At 48.3% G+C, this 24,214-nt stretch overlaps 1 protein-coding gene across 3 annotated transcripts in view; it reads left to right on the top strand.

Annotated features, from left to right (window-relative positions):
• The window catches only part of AKAP10 (A-kinase anchoring protein 10), a 107,926-nt gene extending 86,848 nt beyond the window's left edge, over positions 1 to 21,078 (top strand). Inside the window, exons 12-16 of one of the 3 annotated variants that reach the window (XM_075335177.1) lie at positions 849 to 931; positions 1,019 to 1,071; positions 13,828 to 13,974; positions 17,856 to 17,951; positions 20,330 to 21,078. In XM_075335177.1, the coding sequence (XP_075191292.1) occupies positions 849 to 931; positions 1,019 to 1,071; positions 13,828 to 13,974; positions 17,856 to 17,951; positions 20,330 to 20,335 (385 nt within the window). In that variant the 3' untranslated portion in view covers positions 20,336 to 21,078. Of the gene's footprint in view, positions 1 to 848; positions 932 to 1,018; positions 1,072 to 13,827; positions 13,975 to 17,855; positions 17,952 to 20,326 lie in introns of all 3 variants that reach the window. The other 2 variants (XM_075335176.1, XM_075335178.1) reach the window with 2 other exon arrangements.
• The last annotated feature ends 3,136 nt before the right edge of the window (positions 21,079 to 24,214 follow it).

Genomic DNA, 24,214 nt, shown 5'->3' with positions numbered 1-24,214 from the left:
GGCCGCAGCTTATAGGGCCCAAAACTAGTGACAGGTTCCCTTTAAATCCGTCATCTCTGACAGTAGCAATTCTGTGACATGATTATGGAGGGGCTTGCACCAGGTTTCCCCCTGATGAGTTGCCATGCAGCCCATGGTCTGCTGTAGGACCGCCTTGCTACCATCTTCTTGCTTCTGTGAAGCCCCAAAAAATACCACTAAAAGCTACAACCTGGTAATAAAAAATTATGGGTGTCAGAAAATGGTGACACGATTTGTAATATTTGTCCTGAAAGTCCAAATTAAATCTGCCCCGAAAAAACATTTATTTTCTGACATTTCTCCAGAGCACAAAGCATAACAAGAGAGGAGAGAAAAAACAAAACCCTTTTGGTTTGGTCTTTAGTCCAAATCTTCCTAGGCCTCATTCGCTGCACAGCACGTGAGGCCTAATCAGTGGTAGAGGTGGTCCATGGTGAGCAGAGAACTGTGGAGCCGGCCATCTGCTGTGGCAGGACTTGTATTTTAACCCCTTCCTGCCCTCTAAAAAGAGTCCTGCAAAACAAACAAATTTGAAATCCTAAAAATTTGAATTCTGGTGAAGCCAACATGTTTAAAAAATCCATCCCAAATTTTGTTTGTTGCTAATCTATTCACTCAACTCTCGTAAATACTCTTTTCTAATTCTATAAGTTTACAGCCCTAATGTACGGCACAAGGATGGCGTGATCCCGCCCCTCATCCACTTCTATGTATCTGTCGCACATCTGGGATATTTTCCTTGCATGATTCCATATATGCAGATATTTTAGCACTGACATCCAGCCGTCTATAAATTTGTAACATTCATTTCTTTCATTTGGTGCCAGGAAAATGACTTTTGGGACAGTGAGTGATCTAGGCCAGTTTATCAGAGAGTCGGAGCCGGAGCCAGATGTGAAGAAATCAAAAGGTGAATGAATGTCTCTGTTTTATGGAGAAATAAGTCTTCTGCTTTTATTTTAAAGATTGTTTGATTTTTGTGGTTATTTCCATCTAGGATCAATGTTCTCTCAAGCTATGAAAAAATGGGTCCAGGGCAACACAGATGAGGTAAAAGCATATCTCCATACATGATAGCTTTTAACCAGTGCGTGTGTGTGGGTAATATGTATGTATGTATGTTTGTATGTGTGTGTGTGTATATATATATGTATGTGTGTGTATATAACATATAGCGTGTGCGTGTGTGTGTGTGCGCGCATGTGTTTATATATATATATGTATGTGCGTGTATATGTGTGTGTATATATATATTATAAAATGTGTGTGTATGTATATATATATGTGTGTGTGTGTGTGTGTGTGTATATGTGTGTATATACAGTGCCTACAAGTAGTATTCAACCCCCTGCAGATTTAGCAGGTTTGATAAGATGCAAATAAGTTAGAGCCTGCAAACTTCAAACAAGAGCAGGATTTATTAACAGATGCATAAATCTTACAAACCAACAAGTTATGTTGCTCAGTTAAATTTTAATAAATTTTCAACATAAAAGTGTGGGTCAATTATTAATCAACCCCTAGGTTTAATATTTTGTGGAATAACCCTTGTTTGCAATTACAGCTAATAATCGTCTTTTATAAGACCTGATCAGGCCGGCACAGGTCTCTGGAGTTATCTTGGCCCACTCCTCCATGCAGATCTTCTCCAAGTTATCTAGGTTCTTTGGGTGTCTCATGTGGACTTTAATCTTGAGCTCCTTCCACAAGTTTTCAATTGGGTTAAGGTCAGGAGACTGACTAGGCCACTTCAACACCTTGATTTTTTCCCTCTTGAACCAGGCCTTGGTTTTCTTGGCTGTGTGCTTTGGGTCGTTGTCTTGTTGGAAGATGAAATGACGACCCATCTTAAGATACTTGATGGAGGAGCGGAGGTTCTTGGCCAAAATCTCCAGGTAGGCCGTGCTATCCATCTTCCCATGGATGCGGACCAGATGGCCAGGCCCCTTGGCTGAGAAACAGCCCCACAGCATGATGCTGCCACCACCATGCTTGACTGTAGGGATGGTATTCTTGGGGTCGTATGCAGTGCCAGCCAGTCTCCAAACGTCACGTGTGTGGTTGGCACCAAAGATCTCGATCTTGGTCTCATCAGACCAGAGAACCTTGAACCAGTCTGTCTCAGAGTCCTCCAAGTGATCATGAGCAAACTGTAGACGAGCCTTGACATGACGCTTTGAAAGTAAAGGTACCTTACGGGCTCGTCTGGAACGGAGACCATTGCGGTGGAGTACGTTACTTATGGTATTGACTGAAATCAATGTCCCCACTGCCATGAGATCTTCCCGGAGCTCCTTCCTTGTTGTCCTTGGGTTAGCCTTGACTCTTCGGACAAGCCTGGCCTCGGCACGGGAGGAAACTTTCAAAGGCTGTCCAGGCCGTGGAAGGCTAACAGTAGTTCCATAAGCCTTCCACTTCCGGATGATGCTCCAAACAGTGGAGACAGGTAGGCCCAACTCCTTGGAAAGGGTTTTGTACCCCTTGCCAGCCTTGTGACCCTCCACGATCTTGTCTCTGATGGCCTTGGAATGCTCCTTTTGTCTTTCCCATGTTGACCATGTATGAGTGCTGTTCACAAGTTTGGGGAGGGTCTTAATTAGTCAGAAAAGGCTGGAAAAAGAGATAATTAATCCAAACATGTGAAGCTCATTGTTCTTTGTGCCTAAAATACTTCTTAATACTTTAGGGGAACCAAACAGAATTTTGTTCGTTTGAGGGGTTGAATAATAAATGACCCTCTGAATAAACGTTTCTCAATTTAAAAAAAAAAAAATAATAAAAAAGAAATAACAACATTCTTTTTTTCTGCAGTGCATTTCACACATCCAGGCTGATCTACAGTCCAAATGTCACAATGCCAAGTTAATTCCGAATGTGTAAACCTGCTAAATCTGCAGGGGGTTGAATACTACTTGTAGGCACTGTGTGTGTATATATATATATATATATATATATATACAATGTGTGTGTATATGTGTATATACACACACACACACACACACACACTGCTATATACTGCTATCCTGGTATATGCCCTTATCCTGCTATATACCCCCATCCTGCTATATGCGCTTATCCTGCTATATGGCATGTATCCTATATCACACAAAAAAAAAATAAACGTTTATACTCACCCTTCCTCGCTCCATGCAGCATCGCTCCTCCCCCTGTCTGTGGCGGCAGCAGCACTGCTGACCTGTGTGGAGCCGTCACCGTTCCCTGCAGCATCGCTCATCCTGCTGTCTGCCGACAGCTGACCTGCGTGACTAGCGGCGCGCGCACAGCGATGACGTCATCGCTGTGCTCACCGCTCGCTACACAGATCAGCTGGCCGGCAGACAGGAGGAGATCGCGGTGCTACAGGGGAACGGTGACGGGTGAGTGTACCGTACTTATTCACTGCCCCCCGCGCTGATGATGATGCGCGGGGGGGCAGTGACTACAGCCGCACATAATCACTCCAGGCTGTAATTGCCAGGGGTGATCACGTCCGGCTGTTTAATATGCACGCACCCCCCGCCCATCATTCCGCCCACCTGTTAGCGCTGGCTTCAGCACTGAGAGATGATGGGCGGGATGATGGGCGTGCATATGTAATGAGCGGGCCCACGTGGTCATGGCAGGCTGCTACCTCCTGCTCGTGCTGCCGATGACCCGCTCCACCGCAGCACCCTTATTCCCGGCCGCAGCTCTATATTCAGACCATAAGACGCACCCCCTACTTTCCCCCAACATATGGGGGGAAAAAAAGTGCATCTTATGGTCCGTAAAATGTCTCTTTCTGTCTCCCATCTTCAAAACAAGGAAGCCGCGGAGACACCATCACATGTTTCTTAACGCTGGCAGGAAACTAGCCAGGTCTTTCACCGGGAAGGAACAACCACGGGAAGGGCAGTCTCCAGTCAAGGAGACCACCTATGCCAAACATGGTATCCATCCACAGACGGCTGTTTCGGGGTATTTTCCCCTCATCAGTGTGGAGTAGGAAACTGGCTAGTGGGAGCAATGCCTAGTAGAAGACTACATAAGCAAGGATGGTTGACCTTAGGGAGATCAACATCCAACACCGCGGGGGGGCGTACTAACATGCTATTTGATGCAGCATAATCAGGTGCCCTTTAATTTGTCAATGACATTTTGAAACACCTGCGGAAGGAGTTGTACTTTTAAATGAAACCATAAGTTTTACCATATAGTGTAGTGGAAAACTGCAAAAAATTCTAAGTGCGGAAAAATTGTAAAAAATAGTGCGATTGCATAATTGTTTTTGGGATATTTTATTCACGGTGTTCACTATATGGTAAAACTGATATGTGGGTGTGATGCCTCAGGTCGGTGCGAGTTTGTAGATACAACATGTATGGGTTTACTTTTCTCTAAGGGGTTAAAAATTCAGAGGTTTGTCCAAAAAAAAGTGGTGCATGTTTTGCGCCATTTTCTATGACACGTAGCCTTCTCATTTTTTACAGACAGCTTATTTTTTTTGCATCTCAAGCTGACCTTTTTAATAGTACCATTTATGCGCAGATGCTACATTTTGGTCTCCTGTTATTGCCTTTTGCACAAAATACGTGGCGACCAAAATATGTAATTTCTTTGTCGCTCCATTGTTAGACCCATACAATTGGGTGTATAGCTTCTGCCTCCGGAGGCCACACAAAGTATTACACTTTAAAAAGTGTAACCCCTCCCCTCTGCCTATACACCCTCCCGTGCATCACGGGCTCCTTAGTTTTATGCTTTGTGTTGAAGGAGGCACACATTCACTCAAGCTCCCATTTTAGTCAGCAGCAGCTGCTGATTGTATCGGATGGAAGAAAAGAGGGCCCTAACAGGGCCCCCGGCATGCTCCCTTCTCACCCCACTAAGTCGGCGGTGTTGTTAAGGTTGAGGTACCCATTGCGGGTACAGAGGCTGGAGCCACATGCCGTTTTTCCTTCCCCATCCCTTAGAGGCTCTGGGAGAAGTGGGATCCTAACCGGTCACCATTCACTGGGACCGGGCTCCCTCCGCAGCCCCTGGGGGAATCTGACGGACAGGAGACTGAGTATCATCAGGGACAGGCCCTGCATCTATAAGGTACTCTGTGTCCCCTTGGGGACGGAGCATGGAGCGCCTGTGTTACAGACGCTGCAGCGGCTGCTGTTTTTTTGTGACGACCGGGACTACCGCGCCTGTTTGCCGGCCGCGTTATTAAATTTAGTCCCCGGCTTCTGCGGCCTTGTACCATAACTCCCGCCCCCGGGCCTGCCAGTCAGGGGTAAGGGCGGGACGGTCGACTGGACGTCGGCAGTGAGGGCTGGAGCATACTTAGGTGTTCTCCTCCCCCCTCACTGAGCACTGTGGGGCACCAGATTCCCGCACTTTATTAGTCACGCCCACGGCTCCCTCCTCCCCCGAGAGCTCTGGCAGCCATATTTACAATCACTTCTGCCGGTGGAGGATTTCAGAACGAGCTGTACAGCTCTGGGAGGCCCAGGCAGGGAATCTGGTGGACACACAACCGCTTTGGGCGGTCGGTAAGCCACACCGGTTACCCGGTGCTGGCCCCCCTTGGGTGCCGAAGTGTATATATATATATATATAATATATATATATATATATATGTGTATATATGTATGTATGTATGTATGTATGTATGTGTAATATATATATATATATATATATATATATATATATATATATATATATATATATATATATATATATATATATATATATATATATATATATATATATATATATATATATATATATATATTTTCTCTGTTCGGCCGCATTGTTTTGCTTTTGGCTATATACCCTCAGTGATCACTCTCAGAGGAGACTACAGCATGTCGTCCGCAAAGAGCAAGGGTGCCAAGGCACAGGCTTATTTTGCAACCTGTACCTCTTGTGCGGCTATGTTACCTGCAGGTTCCACCTACCCTCACTGTGTGCAATGCTCGGCCCCTGTGGCACTCACTCAGCCGGAGCCTCGGGCACTGGTGGGACCCTCGGCTCAGGTAGAACCGCCAGCTTCCACTGTCCAGGTGGCAGGGACAGAGTTTGCAGTTTTGGCTGAGAAACTCTGAGTCGCTTTCACAATCCATGGCTCAGTCTATGGACAGATGGTCTGCTAAGATACTAGAAGCCTTGCAGTCCAGATCGGTCACACAGGCCCCGGGCACTGTGAGTTCATCGCCCCCAGGCCCCTCTCGGTCGGTGCAGCAGAGTGCTCCTGGGGTGACACCTAGGTCCCACGGGGAGGACTCCGACACGGACCGCAGTCCCAGACCGGCTAAGCGGGCTCGCTGGGAACCTTCCCCGACTTCATCACGCTGTTCGGGGTCTCAGCATGAGGACTCTCTGGAGGATGAGGCGGAGGTCGCAGCTCAGGGCTCTGATCCTGACGTTGCTCTCAATCTTGATACACCTGAAGGGGACGCCATAGTAAATGACCTTATAGCGTCCATCAACCAGGTGCTAGATCTTTCTCCCCCAACTCCACCTATAGAGGAGTCTGCTTCACAGCAGGAGAAACACCAGTTTAGGTTTCCCAAACGTACACGGAGTGCGTTTTTCGATCACTCTAACTTCAGAGATGCTGTCCAGAAGCACAGAGCATTTCCGGACAAGCGCTTTACTAAGCGCCTTAATGACACACGTTACTCCTTCCCCCCTGACGTAGTTAAGGGTTGGGCTCAGTGTCCCAAGGTGGATCCTCCAGTCTCTAGACTGGCGGCTAGATCCGTAGTATCAGTGGCAGATGGTTCATCGCTCAAGGATGCCACTGACAGGCAAATAGAGCTCCTGATGAAATCCATCTATGAAGCCATAGGCGCGTCTTTTGCTCCGGCCTTTGCAGCCGTGTGGGCACTCCAAGCTATCTCAGCTTGTCTGTCTGAGATTAATGCAGTCACACGTACCTCTGCTCCGCAAGTTGTGTCTTTGACTTCTCAGGCATCGGCCTTTTCGTCCTACGCCATGAACGCCGTCCTGGACTCAGCGAGCCGTACAGCGGTAGCGTCCGCCAATTCGGTGGCAGTCCGCAGGGCCATGTGGCTACGGGAATGGAAGGCAGACTCTGCTTCCAAGAAGTTCTTAACCGGTTTGCCTTTTTCTGGCGACCGTTTGTTTGGCGAGCAATTGGATGAAATTATTAAACAATCCAAGGGAAAGGACTCGTCCTTACCCCAGTCCAAACCACACAGACCTCAGCAACGAAAAATTCAATCGAGGTTTCGGTCCTTTCGGCCCTCAGCCAGGTCCCAATCCTCCACGTCCAACAGGTCAGAGAAGGGCCAGAGGAACTCTTCTGCATGGCGGTCTAAGTCACGTCCTCCAAAGACCGCCGGAGGAACCGCCTCCAAGGCGGCCTCCTCATGACTTTCGGCCTCCCCAAACCGCATCCTCGGTCGGTGGCAGGCTCTCCCGCTTTTGCGACGCCTGGTGGCCACATGTCCAAGACCGATGGGTGAGAGACATTCTGTCGCACGGTTACAGGATAGAGCTCAGCTCTCGTCCTCCGACTCGTTTCTTCAGAACATCTCCGCCCCCCGAGCGAGCCGATGCACTTTCTTTTTCGCTCCTAATTGGGAGACCCAGACAGTGGGTGTATAGCTACTGCCTCTGGAGGCCGCACAAAGAACTACACTTAAAAGTGTAAGGCCCCTCCCCTTCTGGCTATACACCCTCCCGTAGGAGTACAGATTCCTCAGTTTTAGCTTTGTGCGCAAGGAGGTCAGACACGCACGCATAGCTCCATTGTTTTTAGTCAGCAGCAGCTGCTGACTATGTCGGATGGAAGAAAAGAGGGTCTATACAGACTCCCAGCATGCTCCCTTCTCACCCCACTTATGTCGGAGGTGTTTGTAAGGTTGAGGTACCCATTGCGGGTACGGCGGCAGGAGCCCACATGCTGATTCCTTCCCCATCCCTTTTTACAGGGCTCTGGGTGAAGTGGGATTTACCGGTCTCCAGGCACAGAGACCGTGCTCCATCTACAGCCCCTGGAGAAGATGCTGGATGGAGCGGAGTACATCAGGGACATGGCCCTGCTTCCTCAAGGTACTCTGTGTCCCCGTGTATCTGGCGCTCACACCGCAGCATGCTGGGTGTTGTAGTGCGCCGGGGGACATCAGCGCTGCGGCGCCTGTGCCATGGCCTCATTCAGCTTTGCTGAAGCAGGCACATTTATGGGAATAGGCCGCGCCGGCCGCTGGGACTGCGGCGCGGCTGGCACTTGTAGTGCGCCGGGGACTTCAGCGCGGCCTGCGCTTTTACGGCGGCCGCGCTGATAACTACAGTCCCCGGCTTTTGCGGCCTGCTTCCTTTCGTTCCCGCCCCCAGACCTGCCAGTCAGGAGAGGGGCGGGACGCTGCCCACGTCTAGAACTCGGTCGCGCCGGCCGCTCGAACAGCGGCGCGGCTGGCACTTGCGGTGCGCCGGGGACTTCAGCGCGGCCCGCGCTTTTACGGCGGCCGCGCTGATAACTCGAGTCCCCGGCTTTTGCGGCCTGCTTTCGTTCGTTCCCGCCCACAGACCTGCCAGTCAGGAGAGGGGCGGGACGCTGGCCAGTGCATCAGCGCTGAGGGCTGGAGTCGTTTTTACATACTCCAGCCCTCACAGTCAGCACAGAGGGGACACTGTTCCCGCACTTTTGTTTGGGAACTCCCACGGACCGCCCCTCTCCACAGAAGCCGGCAGCCATTCTTGCTGACACGCTGAGCTGCAGAGGGGAGCCGGGGAGACCCAGACAAGGCATTCTGCAGCCTCTTACCCGCTGTTCAGCGGGCGGTAAGCAGCCCTCAGGGCTCACCCCCTCTTGTGCTCGTAGTATTCTTAGTATTTTGTTTCTACAAATACTTTGTACTGCATAGCGCTGGTCGCCCCTTGGCTATAGACTCTCTCACATGCAGAGAGCCAGCAGCATGTCGCCCGTAAAACGCAAGGGTGCCAAGGCACAGACATTGTATGCTTCCTGCACCGCATGTGGGACTTTTCTACCGGCAGGCTCCACGGACCCCCATTGTGTGCAGTGCTCGGCCCCTGCGGCGCTTGCACAGTCGGGACCTCTGCTGGACGTGTCCCAGGGTGTACCACCTGTGAATGCTGTCCAGGTGACAGGAACTGAGTTTGCAGCTTTTGCTGACAGAATGTCTCTCACTATGTCACAAATTCTTGACACATTGCGAGCTAGGCCTGTACTTCAGACCACGGACACTGTGCATGTATTGCCCCCTGGTCCCCCTCAGCTCCTAGCTCCGGGACGGGCATCTACACCTCAGGGTGAAGACTCTGACTCGGACGATGGCCCCGGGCAGCCTAAGCGGGCTCGTTATGACGGGCCCTCACATTCATCTCAATGGTCTGGATCCCAGCGGGATGAATCTATGGGTGATGAGGCGGACTTAACTGATCAGGATTCTGATCCTGGGACCGCTCTCAATCTAGATACACCAGATGGTGACGCAATAGTTAATGATCTTATATTTAACATCAATAAGATGTTGAATATTTCCCCACCAGCTCCTCCTGTAGAGGAGGCAGCTTCGCAGCACGAGAGAATCCATTTCAGATACCCTAAGCGTACATTAAGCACTTTTCTGGACCACGCTGACTTCAGAGACGCAATCCAGAAACCCCACGCTTATCCTGAAAGGCGTTTTCCTAAACGACTTAAAGATACACGCTACCCTTTTCCCTCTGAAGTGGTCAAGGGTTGGACCCAGTGTCCAAAAGTGGATCCTCCAATTTCCAGGCTTGCAGCCAGATCCTTGGTTGCTGTTGAAGATGGAGCGGCACTTAAAGATGCCACTGACAGGCAGATGGAGCTCTGGCTGAAATCCATCTATGAAGCGATTGGAGCGTCATTAGCGCCTTCTTTTGCGGCCGTATGGGCACTCCAAGCTATCACGGCCGGGCTTGCGCGAGTCGACTCAGTCACACGTGCATTTGCCCCGCAGGTAGCACCATTGACCTCGCAAATGGCGGCATTCGCGTCGTACGCGATTAATGCTGTTCTTGACGCTACAAGCCGCACGGCAGTGGCGTCAGCCAACTCAGTTGTTTTGCGTAGGGCTCTGTGGTTGAGACATTGGAAAGCAGATTCTCATTCCAAGAAGTGCTTAACCAATTTGCCTTTTTCTCGTGACCGATTGTTTGGAGAGCGTTTGGATGAAATCATCAAACACTCCAAGGGTAAGGACTCTTCCTTACCGCAACACAGACAAAACAAGCCCCAACAGAGGAGGGGTCAGTCTGGTTATCGGTCCTTTCGAGGACAGGGCAGGTCCCAATTCGCCTCGTCAAAAAAGACTCAAAAGGACCAGAGACGTTCAAATTCTTGGAGGTCTCAGTCACGCCCAAAAAGACCAGCCGGAGGAACCGTTGCCAAAACGACGTCCTCCTGACTTGCGGTCTCCGATGCCCACACCCGCGGTCGGTGGGAGGCTGTCCCACTTTGGCGACATTTGGCTAGCAAATGTCAAAGACCGTTGGGTGAGAGATATTCTATCTCACGGGTACAGGATAGAGTTCGGTTCTCGTCCGCCAACTCGTTTCTTCAGAACTTCTCCACCACCAGACCGAGCAGATGCTCTGTTGCAGGCGGTGGCCGCTCTAAAGGCGGAAGGAGTGGTGACCTCCGTCCCTCTTCAGGAACAGGGTCACGGTTTTTACTCCAATCTGTTTGTGGTCCCAAAAAAGGACGGATCGTATCGTCCCGTCCTGGATCTGAAGTTGCTCAACAGACACGTAAAAGTCAGGAGGTTCCGGATGGAATCCCTACGCTCCGTCATAGCCTCAATGTCTCAGGGAGATTTTCTAGCATCAATAGACATCAAAGATGCGTATCTCCACGTGCCGATTGCACCAGAGCATCAGCGTTTCCTACGTTTCGTCATACACGACGAGCACCTACAGTTCGTAGCGTTACCCTTCGGTCTGGCAACAGCCCCCCGGGTCTTCACCAAAGTCATGGCAGCAGTAGTAGCTGTTCTGCACTCGCAGGGTCACTCGGTCATCCCGTACCTAGACGACCTGCTTATAAAGGCATCCTCTCAAGAAGCATGCCAACACAGTCTGAAGGTGGCGCTAGACACTCTCCAGACTTTCGGGTGGATTATCAACTTTCCAAAGTCTCATCTAACCCCGACCCAATCTCTGACTTATCTTGGCATGGAGTTTCATACTCTATCAGCGATAGTGAGGCTTCCACTGGACAAGCAGTGCTCGCTACGGACTGGAGTGCAATCTCTCCTTCAGAGCCAGTCGCACTCACTGAGGCGCCTCATGCATTTCCTAGGAAAGATGGTAGCAGCAATGGAGGCAGTCCCGTTCGCGCAGTTTCATCTGCGCCCTCTCCAATGGGACATTCTGCGCCAATGGGATGGGAAATCGACGTCCCTCGACAGGACTGTCTCCCTCTCTCAGACTGCCAAGGACTCTCTACGTTGGTGGCTTCTCCCCAACTCATTGTCACAGGGAAAGTCGTTCCTTCCCCCGTCCTGGGCAGTGGTCACGACAGATGCGAGCCTATCAGGGTGGGGAGCGGTGTTTCTCCACCACAGGGCTCAGGGGACGTGGACTCAGGAAGAGTCCACCTTGCAGATCAATGTTCTGGAAATCAGAGCAATCTATCTTGCCCTGCGAGCCTTCCAACAATGGCTGGAAGGCAAGCAGATTCGGATTCAGTCGGACAATTCCACGGCGGTGGCGTACATCAACCACCAAGGGGGAACACGCAGTCGCCAAGCTTTTCAAGAAGTCCAGCGGATTTTGACGTGGGTGGAAAGCAGAGCGTCCACCATTTCTGCAGTTCACATCCCAGGCGTGGAAAACTGGGAAGCAGACTTTCTCAGTCGCCAGGGCATGGACGCAGGAGAATGGTCCCTTCACCCGGACGTGTTTCAACAGATCTGTTGCCGCTGGGGGTCGCCGGACGTCGATCTGATGGCGTCACGGCACAACAACAAGGTCCCAGTTTTCATGGCACGGTCTCACGATCACCGAGCGCTGGCGGCAGACGCCTTGGTTCAGGATTGGTCGCAATTCCGACTCCCCTATGTGTTCCCACCTCTAGCATTGTTACCCAGAGTTCTCCGGAAAATCAAGTCCGACTGCCAGCGAGCCATACTCGTCGCTCCAAATTGGCCAAGAAGGTCGTGGTACCCGGATCTGTGGCATCTCACGGTAGGCCAACCGTGGGCACTACCAGACCGTCCAGATCTGCTGTCTCAAGGGCCGTTTTTCCATCTGAATTCTGCGGCCCTGAACCTGACTGTGTGGCCATTGAGTCCTGGATCCTAGCGGCCTCAGGTTTATCTCAGGGAGTTGTTGCCACAATGAGACAGGCTAGAAAACCATCCTCAGCTAAGATCTATCACAGGACGTGGAAGATATTCTTAGCGTGGTGCTTGGCTCAAGGGTTTTCTCCCTGGCCATTTGCATTGCCAATTTTTCTTTCCTTCCTGCAGTCTGGGTTGGAAAAAGGTTTGTCCCTTAGCTCGCTTAAGGGTCAAGTCTCCGCGTTATCCGTATTCTTTCAGAAGCGCTTGGCACAGCTTTCTAAAGTACGCACGTTTCTCCAAGGAGTTTGTCATATCGTTCCTCCTTACAGACGGCCATTGGAACCCTGGGATCTGAACAAGGTTCTCCTTGCTCTTCAAAAGCCGCCTTTCGAGCCTTTGAAAGAGGTTCCCCTTTCTCGGCTTTCACAAAAGGTAGTTTTTCTTGTAGCGGTCACGTCTCTTCGAAGAGTGTCCGAGCTGGCGGCGTTATCTTGCAAATCTCCCTTCCTGGTATTTCACCAAGACAAGGTAGTACTGCGTCCAATTCCAGAGTTTTCTCCCAAGGTGGTTTCTTCCTTTCATCTCAATCAGGATATCACTTTGCCATCTTTGTGTCCGCATCCAGTTCACCAATTTGAAAAGGGTTTACATCTGTTGGACCTGGTGAGAGCACTCAGGATTTACATTTCTCGCACGGCGCCTCTACGCCGTTCGGATGCGCTCTTTGTCCTAGTCGCTGGTCAGCATAAGGGATCGCAAGCTTCCAAATCCACCCTGGCGCGGTGGATCAAGGAACCAATTCTTCACACATACCGTTCTGCTGGGCTTCAGATTCCATCTGGACTGAAGGCCCATTCTACCAGAGCCGTTGGTGCGTCCTGGGCGTTGAGGCATCAGGCTACGGCTCAGCAAGTGTGCCAGGCGGCTACCTGGTCGAGTCTGCACACGTTTACCAAACACTATCAAGTGCATACCTACGCTTCGGCAGACGCCAGCCTAGGTAGACAGGTCCTTCAGGCGGCGGTGGCCCACCTGTAGGAAGAGGCTGTATGACAGCCCGTTCATGTGGTATCTTTTTACCCACCCAGGGACTGCTTTTGGACGTCCCACTGTCTGGGTCTCCCAATTAGGAGCGAAAAAGAAGAAGGGAATTTTGTTTACTTACCGTAAATTCCTTTTCTTCTAGCTCCAATTGGGAGACCCAGCACCCGCCCTATCTGTTTTTAGGGTTTCGTTTTTTCGGGTGCACATGTTGTTCACGTTGTTTCTTAAGTTCTCCGATCTAGTTATCGGATTGAATTTGTTTTTGAAACTGTTATTGGCTTTCCTCCTTCTTGCTTTGGTACTAAAACTGAGGAATCTGTACTCCTACGGGAGGGTGTATAGCCAGAAGGGGAGGGGCCTTACACTTTTAAGTGTAGTTCTTTGTGCGGCCTCCAGAGGCAGTAGCTATACACCCACTGTCTGGGTCTCCCAATTGGAGCTAGAAGAAAAGGAATTTACGGTAAGTAAACAAAATTCCCTTCTTTTTCAGGCGGTGAACACTCTGAAGGCAGAAGGAGTGGTGATTCCCGTTCCCATTCAAGAACGTGGTCGCGGTTTTTACTCCAACTTGTTCGTGGTGCCAAAAAAGGACGGATCATTCCGCCCCGTTCTGGACCTCAAACTGCTCAACAGACACGTGAGAACCAGACAGTTCCGGATGGAATCTCTCCGTTCTGTCATCGCCTCGATGTCCCAAGGAGACTTCCTAGCCTCAATCGACATCAGGGATGCTTATCTCCATGTGCCGATTGCACCAGAGCATCAACGCTTCCTGCGTTTCGCCATCGGGGACGAACACCTTCAGTTTGTGGCACTGCCTTTCGGCCTGGCGACAGCCCCACGGGTCTTCACCAAGGTCATGGCATCCGTGGTGGCGGTCCTACACTCTCAGGGCCACTCGGTGATCCCTTACTTAGACGATCTCCTAGTCAAGGCACCCTCCCGGGTGGCATGTCAACACAGCCTGACCATTGCTCTGGAGACTCTCCAGAGGTTCGGGTGGATCATCAATTTCCCAAAGTCAAAATTGACACCGACCCAATCACTGACTTACCTCGGGATGGAGTTTCATACTCTCTCAGCGATAGTGAAGCTTCCGCTGGACAAACAGCGTTCGCTGCAGACAGGGGTGCACTCTCTCCTTCGGACCCAGTCACACTCCTTGAGGCACCTCATGCACTTCCTAGGGAAGATGGTGGCAGCAATGGAGGCAGTTCCCTTTGCGCAGTTTCATCTGCGTCCACTTCAATGGGACATTCTCCGCAAATGGGACAGGAGGTCGACGTCCCTAGACAGGAACGTCTCTCTTTCACTGGCAGCCAAAACCTCTCTTCAGTGGTGGCTTCTTCCCACTTCTTTGTCGAAGGGAAAATCATTCCTGCCCCCGTCCTGGGCTGTGGTCACGACGGACGCGAGTCTGTCAGGGTGGGGAGCGGTCTTCCTCCACCACAGGGCTCAGGGAACCTGGACTCCGACAGAGTCCTCCCTTCAGATCAATGTTCTGGAGATAAGGGCAGTGTATCTAGCCCTAAAGGCGTTCCATCGGTGGCTGGAGGGCAGACAGATCCGCATACAGTCGGACAACGCCACGGCGGTCGCGTACATCAACCACCAGGGCGGCACACGCAGTCGTCAGGCCTTCCAAGAAGTTCGGCGGATTCTGCTGTGGGCGGAAGCCACAGCCTCCACCATCTCCGCAGTTCACATCCCGGGCGTCGAAAACTGGGAAGCAGACTTTCTCAGTCGCCAGGGCATGGACTCAGGGGAATGGTCTCTTCACCCGGACGTGTTTCAAGAGATCTGTTGCCGCTGGGGAACGCCGGACGTCGACCTCATGGCGTCTCGGCACAACAACAAAGTCCCGGCATTCATGGCACGGTCTCAAGATCACAGAGCTCTGGCGGCGGACGCATTAGTTCAGGATTGGTCGCAGTTTCGACTGCCTTATGTATTTCCTCCTCTGGCACTGCTGCCCAGAGTGTTGCGCAAGATCAGGTCCGACTGCCGCCGCGCCATCCTCGTCGCTCCAGACTGGCCGAGGAGGTCGTGGTACCCGGATCTGTGGCACCTCACGGTGGGTCAATCGTGGGCACTCCCAGACCGACCAGACTTGCTGTCTCAAGGGCCATTTTTCCATCTGAATTCTGCGGCCCTCAACCTGACTGTGTGGCCATTGAGTCCTGGCTCCTAGCGTCCTCAGGGTTATCTCAAGATGTCATTGCCACTATGAGACAAGCCAGGAAACCAACGTCCGCCAAGATCTATCACAGGGCTTGGAGGATCTTCTTATCCTGGTGCTCTGATCGGGGTTTTACCCCCTGGCCATTTGCCTTACCCACTTTCCTTTCTTTCCTTCAATCCGGAATGGACAAGGGTTTGTCTCTCGGCTCTCTCAAGGGACAAGTATCGGCGCTTTCCGTGTTTTTTCAAAAGCGTCTAGCCAGGCTTCCGCAGGTCCGCACGTTCCTGCAGGGAGTTTGCCACATAGTCCCACCTTACAAGCGTCCGCTGGAACCCTGGGATCTTAACAGGGTGCTAACGGCTCTTCAGAAACCACCTTTCGAGCTGATGCGGGATGTCTCTCTATCACGCCTTTCGCAGAAGGTGGCCTTCCTAGTGGCAGTCACATCACTTCGGAGAGTGTCTGAGCTAGCAGCGCTGTCATGCAAAGCCCCCTTCCTGGTGTTTCACCAGGATAAGGTGGTTCTGCGTCCGGTCCCGGAATTTCTCCCTAAGGTAGTATCCCCTTTTCATCTCAATCAGGATATCTCCTTACCTTCCTTTTGCCCTCATCCAGTTCACCAATGTGAAAAGGATTTGCACTTGTTAGATCTCGTGAGAGCACTCCGGCTCTACATTTCTCGCATGGCGCCCCTGCGCCGTTCGGATGCGCTCTTTGTCCTTGTCGCTGGCCAGCGTAAGGGGTCGCAGGCTTCCAAGTCAACCTTGGCTCGGTGGATCAAGGAACCGATTCTTGAAGCCTACCGTTCGTCTGGGCTTCCGATTCCTTCAGGGCTGAAAGCCCATTCTACCAGAGCCGTGGGTGCATCCTGGGCATTGCGGCACCGGGCTACGGCTCAGCAGGTGTGTCAGGCGGCTACCTGGTCGAGTCTGCACACTTTCACGAAACACTATCAGGTGCATGCCTATGCTTCGGCAGATGCCAGCCTAGGTAGGCGAGTCCTTCAGGCGGCGGTCGCCCACCTGTAAGAGGGGGCCGTTTTTCGGCTCTTTTTATCGAGGTATTCTTTTACCCACCCAGGGACTGCTTTTGGACGTCCCAATTGTCTGGGTCTCCCAATGGAGCGACAAAGAAGAAGGGAATTTTGTTTACTTACCGTAAATTCCTTTTCTTCTAGCTCCTATTGGGAGACCCAGCACCCGCCCCTGTTCCCTTCGGGCTGTTGTTCTTTTGTGTACACATGTTGTTCATGTTGAATTGTTCTTTTGGTTCATGGTTTCAGTTCTCCGAACATCCTTCGGATTGAATTTACCTTAGACCAATTAATAAGTTCCTCCTTCCTGCTTTTGCACCAAAACTGAGGAACCCGTGATGCACGGGAGGGTGTATAGGCAGAGGGGAGGGGTTACACTTTTTAAAGTGTAATACTTTGTGTGGCCTCCGGAGGCAGAAGCTATACACCCAATTGTCTGGGTCTCCCAATAGGAGCTAGAAGAAAAGAATTTACGGTAAGTAAACAAAATTCCCTTCTTTGCCGTTTGGATTTTTTTGCGGTTTACCAATCAGATTAATTTTTTATTTTGATTAGGAATTTCTGAACGCGGCGATACCGAATGTATGTATATTTTTTTTTTTTTAACCTTTTTTTTTATTTTATTTTTTTTTTACTAGTCCCCCTAGGGGACTATATAAGGATAATCAGTCTGATCGCTCGTTCGTTTCTGGTGATCACAGCTATCACCAGAAATACTCCCCTCTTGTTACAAGCAGCACTCCCGCCGGCTGAAACAGGAAGTGAGTCAGGTGAGCTACAGAAGTTATCGCATGACCCCGTGCTACCATGACAACCATCGGCTACTGTCACCGCGACGCTGATGGGGCCGGGTAAGTGAAGATTTACTCGGCGTGGATTTAAATCGCCTTGTCACATTTTGACATCATGATTTAAGGGATTAACAGGCGTGGGTGGGTAGTAGATCCACTCGTGCCTGCGAGGCACACTTGTCATTTGGTCAAATCAGCTGACATGTGCAGGGATCACTGGCGGCTGCCCGCGATTACAACTATATAGGTTAGGACGTACCGTTATGGTTGCAGTTGTTAAGGGGTTAAAGTATATCCATACACTGGAAATGCTGTAGATTTTTCGTGTGTGTGTGTGTGTCTGTGTATTCCACTGCTTAATTTAATTCTGATGTTACCAATGTGGATTTTGCCGCAAATATCAACCTGATTGTTGCATTCTCATGTGAGAGTACGGTTATAGTGGATTTATCAGATATTTCCAGTCTCCATATATAATCACCTATTCACTAACCACTGTTTATTTATTTTAGGCACAAGAGGAAATGGCTTGGAAGATAGCGAAGATGATCGTGAATGATGTGATGCAACAGGCGACGTGGAATCCTCCACCGGAATCGCCCACTAAGGTCCGTGTGCCCGGGTGTCGTGTGCTCTCCCCACGTGTCACGCATTATATCAGATTTCTCTGGTGTGACATTAGTTCTCTGATCGTTTGTGTCCCACGTAGTCGTGTGTCTCTTAATAAGATCTTTTGCTTACTTGTTGCCTTGGAGACTGACTACCAATGCTACTGTATATACGTAGCCTGGAAAGCTTGCTATTATTACCATGTTTTCAGTTAGCCATTAAAAGAGATCAACCACTGAGGACTTCAGTTCTTTTAAACAATTTTTTTACAACCATACAAAACATTTTACCCAGAGTACAAAGTGTCATGTAACCCCACTGATAGCACACACTCCATAGCATAATTTAAACACATTAATTTTTATTAGTGCTCAAAAAATGACAACATTTATTTAACATCATGACAACATGAAAAGATTTTTTTTAAAATTTACACGTTAAAACATATAGATAAGATAGCGGCCGGATAGTGCGTCTCGAATCCGAGCGTAAGGCTATGTGCGCACGTTGTGTATTTGCATGCAGTTACGCTGCAATCTGCACCGCAGCGTAACTGCATGCGTCCTGCGTCCTCGGCATAATCTATGAAGATTATGCAGGAGACGTGCGCACGTGGCGTATTAGAGCGCAGCGCTTAGGCTGCTGCCCGAAGCGCGTGTTCTAAGAAGTGACATGTCACCGAAGCGCGCATTCTAAGAAGTGACATGTCACTTCTTTCCTGCGCTCTGCCTGCAGCGCCCGCTCTGTCTATGGGAGGGGCTGCACTCAGAGCGCATGGAATCGGCTTTTTTTTTCACTACGGACTCTTTCTGTAGCGATTTGAAGCCCACAAGTGCTGTTCAAATCGCTGCAGAAATTTCTGCAGGGACAGTACGCAACGTGCGCACATAGCCTAATGGGCAATTGGTACTATATCACAAATAATGACCTAGAAATCCCAGAAAAAGTGAACAGTGACACAGTGTGTATCAACATAAGTCATAAATGTCACTCATTGTATCTATTACTGTGCAAAGTGAATGGTCACCAGAGTCCACCAGTCTGTGTAATGTAAAATAGTATCATACTCACTAAGCGGGTGGAAAATTAAATGTAGGTGGCACTGCAGTGAGCACCAAGTATTAGCCGGCTGATGATACCAGGTGGTTTAGGACCTTAGGAAGCCCTAAATTATTCTGAGAGCAGCATAATTTAGGGGCAGAGAACCTGTTTCTAGGGATGTGTCACTTACCAGGCTGTGTGATGTAGTTTCAATCCAATCAGCAAGAGATTGTCACTACAGACCTAGGTCTCACATGCAAGGAAGTCCAGCTAATCAGAGTAACCCCACCTCCATCACTGATTGGCAGCTTTCTGTGTATACTGTGCATAAGCAGAAAGCTGCCAATCAGTGATGTGGGCGAGGTTATACAGAGCTCAGCAAAGAAAATGTGATATTTATCAAGACTGCAGCAAACAACCTGGTAAGTGATACATCGCTGGAATGAGGGTCATGCTTATCTCAAATTACATTGCAAAAATCTGCTGAATGATTCCATTTAAAGGGGTTTTTCACTTTCAGGAAAGTGGACCCCTCGCTCTTAATTAAAAAAAAAAAAAATAAATTAAATATAACAATAACATCTAGCTCTCAACCTCCCCAGGTCCAGATCCAGCCTATGCCGCTACCAGTCTGGTCTCGGCTGAGTCTTGATATGACTAAGGCCTCTTTCACACTTAAGTTTTTGCCATTAATCACAATCCGTCGTTTTTTTTAAAAAAAACGGATCCAGCGCTGGATCCGTCTTTTTGTCATTGACTTGTATTAGCGGCAGATTGTGATGGATGGCCTCATCATGCGACGGATCCGTCTAAAAATGTTTGTTCGGCCAATGGAACCGACGTCCACTTAAAGGTTTTTTTTTTTTTTGTCAGCGTCAAAAAAAAAGGACAGTGACGGATTTGTTGGCGTCCATCGTTTTTTATAATGGAAGCCTATGGGAGCTGGATCCTTTGCAATCCGTCAAATGACCTTTTTTTTTAAGCGAGCATGATCAGATGAATTGTACATTTATTTCTGGTCACAAAAATCTCTCTCTTGTGTCCGGGATGGCTGTCATCTTTCACATGCATAGGAAAAAGAAAAAAAAAAAGTGCGAAGACTGATCTGATTTTGTACAAGATCTGTTGCATCACTCACAAAACGGATTGTGACTGATGCCAAAAAACTGATGTGTGAAAGAGGCCTAGGCAAACAGAGAAATTAAAAAACAAAAAAAAAAAGTTATGGCACCTGGAAGAGGAAAAAAACTAAAAAAATAATTGAATGTTCTAGTTTTGATGGCTGTGTCACAGTGCGGTGACCTAATTGTGTATATTTGTCTCCCTTTTCCAGCAGATATAGGACCGTTGACTCCCGGCATCACGCGGCTTTCTGCCTACAATGACACTGGATCGGTTTTTTGCACTTACGGATGCCGTGTTCAGCCGACTGCGCCGCACGGTATAAAGCAATTAAAGTCATAGTGGCAGAATGAAAGCCTTACAGATCTAGAAGAAGAAAGACACAAGGTTTTGATTTTTTATATAATCCTGTCCCAGTTTAATATCCTGAAGACGTGAGCAGGGCACTTGCTAAGGTGACAATGAAGGTGAAACATATGAAGTGTGAGGCCTCGCTCCGCCGGGGTCAGAGGTGCTGCACACGCCGGATACACACGTTACAATTCAGGACAGTTCTAGTCACTTTCCTTCCTCCTACACTGGAAATATCATTTGATGTTCTCTTGGAAGCCATCCGTGGGGTGTTCCTGTAGAAAGCTGATGACCCGAGGCGTCCACAGTCACAAGTCCAGCAAGGGGAACGTTCATGATCACTTTTATCAATATTTTCTTTCCTTTGATGCCATCAATCTTTTTATTTCTTTTTTTTCCACCGAGATTATAGCATATCTCATGACAAGGACTCAAAACTTCATTAAAGCTGTAGGCCGGCCGTAGATATTGTTTCTGCATTTCTAAGCTATGTACATTCAGCCAGATTCACCATGAGACGTTACCGCAGGACCAGTTTCTCTTTCATTACCTTTTTGTTGTGTATTTTTTTTTTTTTTTTTTATGGGGTTGTTAGTTTTACATCAATGTCAGATCAGCCGGTGTCCAACGCCTGGCTCCTCTGCCGATCGGCTGTTCTCGCTGCCGGTGGTGGCAGTAGGCAGCTGGAAATGCTCAGTTCCGGAGCTGCTCCGTCTTCTGATAGTGGCTGCGGCCGGGTACTGCACATCCACCTTCTATTGATCTGATTAAGAGGCGGATGTACAGTACCCGGCTGCGGCCACGATCAGAAGACGGAGCAGCTCCGGAACTGAGCACTTCCTGTTGCCGCCGGCGCCGGCAGCAAGGACGGCTGATCGGCAGGGGTGCCAGGCATCAGAAACCGGCCGATCTGACATTGATGACCTGTACTAAGGATAGGCCATCAATATTTAAGTAGGGGAGGACCTCTTTCTGTAGAGTGTCTTCCTTTTTAGTTTTCCAGGTTGGCAATACATGCACGACACTGGGGTTCAGAGCTCAAGATCACTGGCCATTCTGTCATCCACATGCACGTCTACCACTTTCCCATAAATATCCAGTTTTAAAAATGAGAAATATACGTTAATCCTGAAGACACAGGCCGCCTGTGAGGGGAGCGCGGGATGCCTGACATCACTTCTTGCCATTATAACTCACAGACACGCAATATACATCGGCTCGTGGGGCGCAGGCATGAGCCATATTGCACCAGAGAAATGCGTATGCAGTGTGCACCACATAATGCACCATCTTTATAAAGACGATGTGTTGGATTAATAATAAGGAAAACCAAAGGACAAGCATATAATTAGTTTAGCGCTTTAATGAATGCCAACATGCTGCACTCTACATGTGGTGTATCCCAGCTTCTCATTTAGATCACCATTTTGCATGGCTACATAGGACCTCTTATATTCTCAACATCAAAGTGGTTGTCTTCAGGAGCGCACCAATCTCCAGACTTCCAGCTTTTCAGGGAGAGGTGATTGACAGTTCAGGCCGGCGGCATTGCTGATCGCTGGCCTGAATTGTCCATTCTCAGATGCGGTAAGCGATGGCAGCTTTACCGCTGCAAAATTGGAGAGCAGAGCAGTTGTATAGTAAAGAGCTTCTAAGTGTTACACTCCTTACTTTGGAAACCAGACACCCCTCATAGACTGTAAAGGTGGCTGGTTGCCCTGGCAACCAGCTGTAAACCATAGAATTAAAAGTTCTTTTGTTCTTGACAACAGAGAGGATTTTTATTCTTTCTTTTTTTTTTTTTTTTTTTTTAAATAAAGGGTGAATTGCTGTTACAAGCACTTTGCAATTTTACCCATTTACTAATTTGAGACAACCCATGTAAAGACTGAGTTGCCGCAGTGTATTAAAGGGGTTGGCTAGGATTAAATAAAGCATTCAGATGAACACGTTGCACTTGTCCACGGTTTGTGTGCAGCTATGCTCAATTGACTTTAGAGTAAAGTGGCAATACCACTCCCAACCAAAAGACAATGGTGGCGCTGTATCTGGAAGAAGCATCTTAGTTTTTCTAATTCTAGACCATGCCTAATACCCCTCGTATATGTTACAATTCACTGCAAAGCTAATAAGGATGGCAGATTTCTTTTTAAATTAAGTTTCATTCATCATTAAATTGATGTCAGAATGTGGAAGTCACCCAGTCCTCTTTTTCTAATGGTTTCATGGACTAAGGGTGGGTTCACACGCACTGTAAATTTTTGACAAAAATCTGCTCCAAAAATTTACACCTTGCCTATGGATATAAGTTGACAACACCAATGGGTATTCTCATATAAATATATCAAATTATGTTAACCCAAGCATTGTAACTCAAAAGGCTATACATTTAACCAAAATCTAAATGCAAAAATAGCTGAAATTTGAATAATAAAATGATACAAACTTAATTGATAAAAATAAGCAAGGTAAACAAAAGTAAATAAAATACCCAAAAGGGCGCAGCAGGAGGAGGAGGTGCACACACATAGCAATCGTTTAACACAATTAAATATGTACTATAAGTAAATGGAGTTTATACAAGCACAATGGCTAATTACAGCACATAATATTTGATAGTCAGCACTAATGAATACAGCAGCCTAAAGTGTATATATGACTAGTGCCAGAAAGTGACATCAGTATAAAGTGCAGATAGAGCATTATACTATGTAAATATTGTCACTAAAAGCAAAAGCGCTGAAGGCTGAAGTGCAAAGTAGTCTAAAGTGTCAGTGCATAAAGTATCAAAGTGGCGAATGCAAAAAAACAGTAATTAATTGTAATCAAATTTATAGAGAATTAATTTAAGAACAAGTGTATGCTATGACTGATTACCTGTAGCCATCTCCATCCGTTATGCTGGCGCCAAGTCTTGACGCACGTTTCAGCTTCTTGCATTGTCAGAGCAAGACACCGAAACGCGCGTCGGGACTTGGCACCAGCACAATGGGTAGAGATAGCTACAGATAATCACTCTTAACATACACTTGTTCTTAAATGAATTCTCTAGAAATGTGATTACCATTAATTACTGTTATTTTGCATTCACCACTTTCTTTGATACTTTATGCACTGACACTTTAGACTACTTTGCACTTCAGCCTTCAGTGCTTTTGCTTCTAGTGACAATATTTACATAGAGTATTATACTCTATCTACACTTTATACTGATGTCACTTTCTGGCACTAGTCACATATATACACTTTAGGCTGCTGTATTCATTAGTGCTGACTATCAAATAATATGTGCTGTAATTAGCCATTGTGCTTGTATAAACTCTATATATTTAATTGTGTTAAATGATTGATATGTGTGCACTTCCTTCTCCTCCTGATGTGCCCTTTTAAGATATTTTATTCATTTTTGTTTACCTTGCTTATTTTTTACCAAATAATAATGTTTGTATAATTTTATTCAAATTTCGGCTATTTTTGTATATAGGCTACTGACCGTGCAGTTGAGGGTGCAGGAATTGCGCTCTTCAATGGGTGACTTTTCAGTTTTCGCAGCAGATTTGTGGCTTAAAAATATTGCACGTGTGAATCCATCCAGACAATATTAACAGGTTAGACCTCATGTGTTGAAAATGCTGATAATGTCTGGATTTCTGAGCCTTGCGCTGTTGAGACGAGTGCAAAACAATATGGAAGGTTTAATTCTAAAGTGAGAAACTGATCTCTATCCGTGCTGCAGTTTCATTCTGGG

The sequence above is a fragment of the Anomaloglossus baeobatrachus genome, chromosome 2 (assembly GCF_048569485.1).
Source record: "Anomaloglossus baeobatrachus isolate aAnoBae1 chromosome 2, aAnoBae1.hap1, whole genome shotgun sequence".
Lineage (NCBI taxonomy): Eukaryota > Metazoa > Chordata > Amphibia > Anura > Aromobatidae > Anomaloglossus > Anomaloglossus baeobatrachus.
This window is presented reverse-complemented; position numbering and strand designations above follow the sequence as displayed.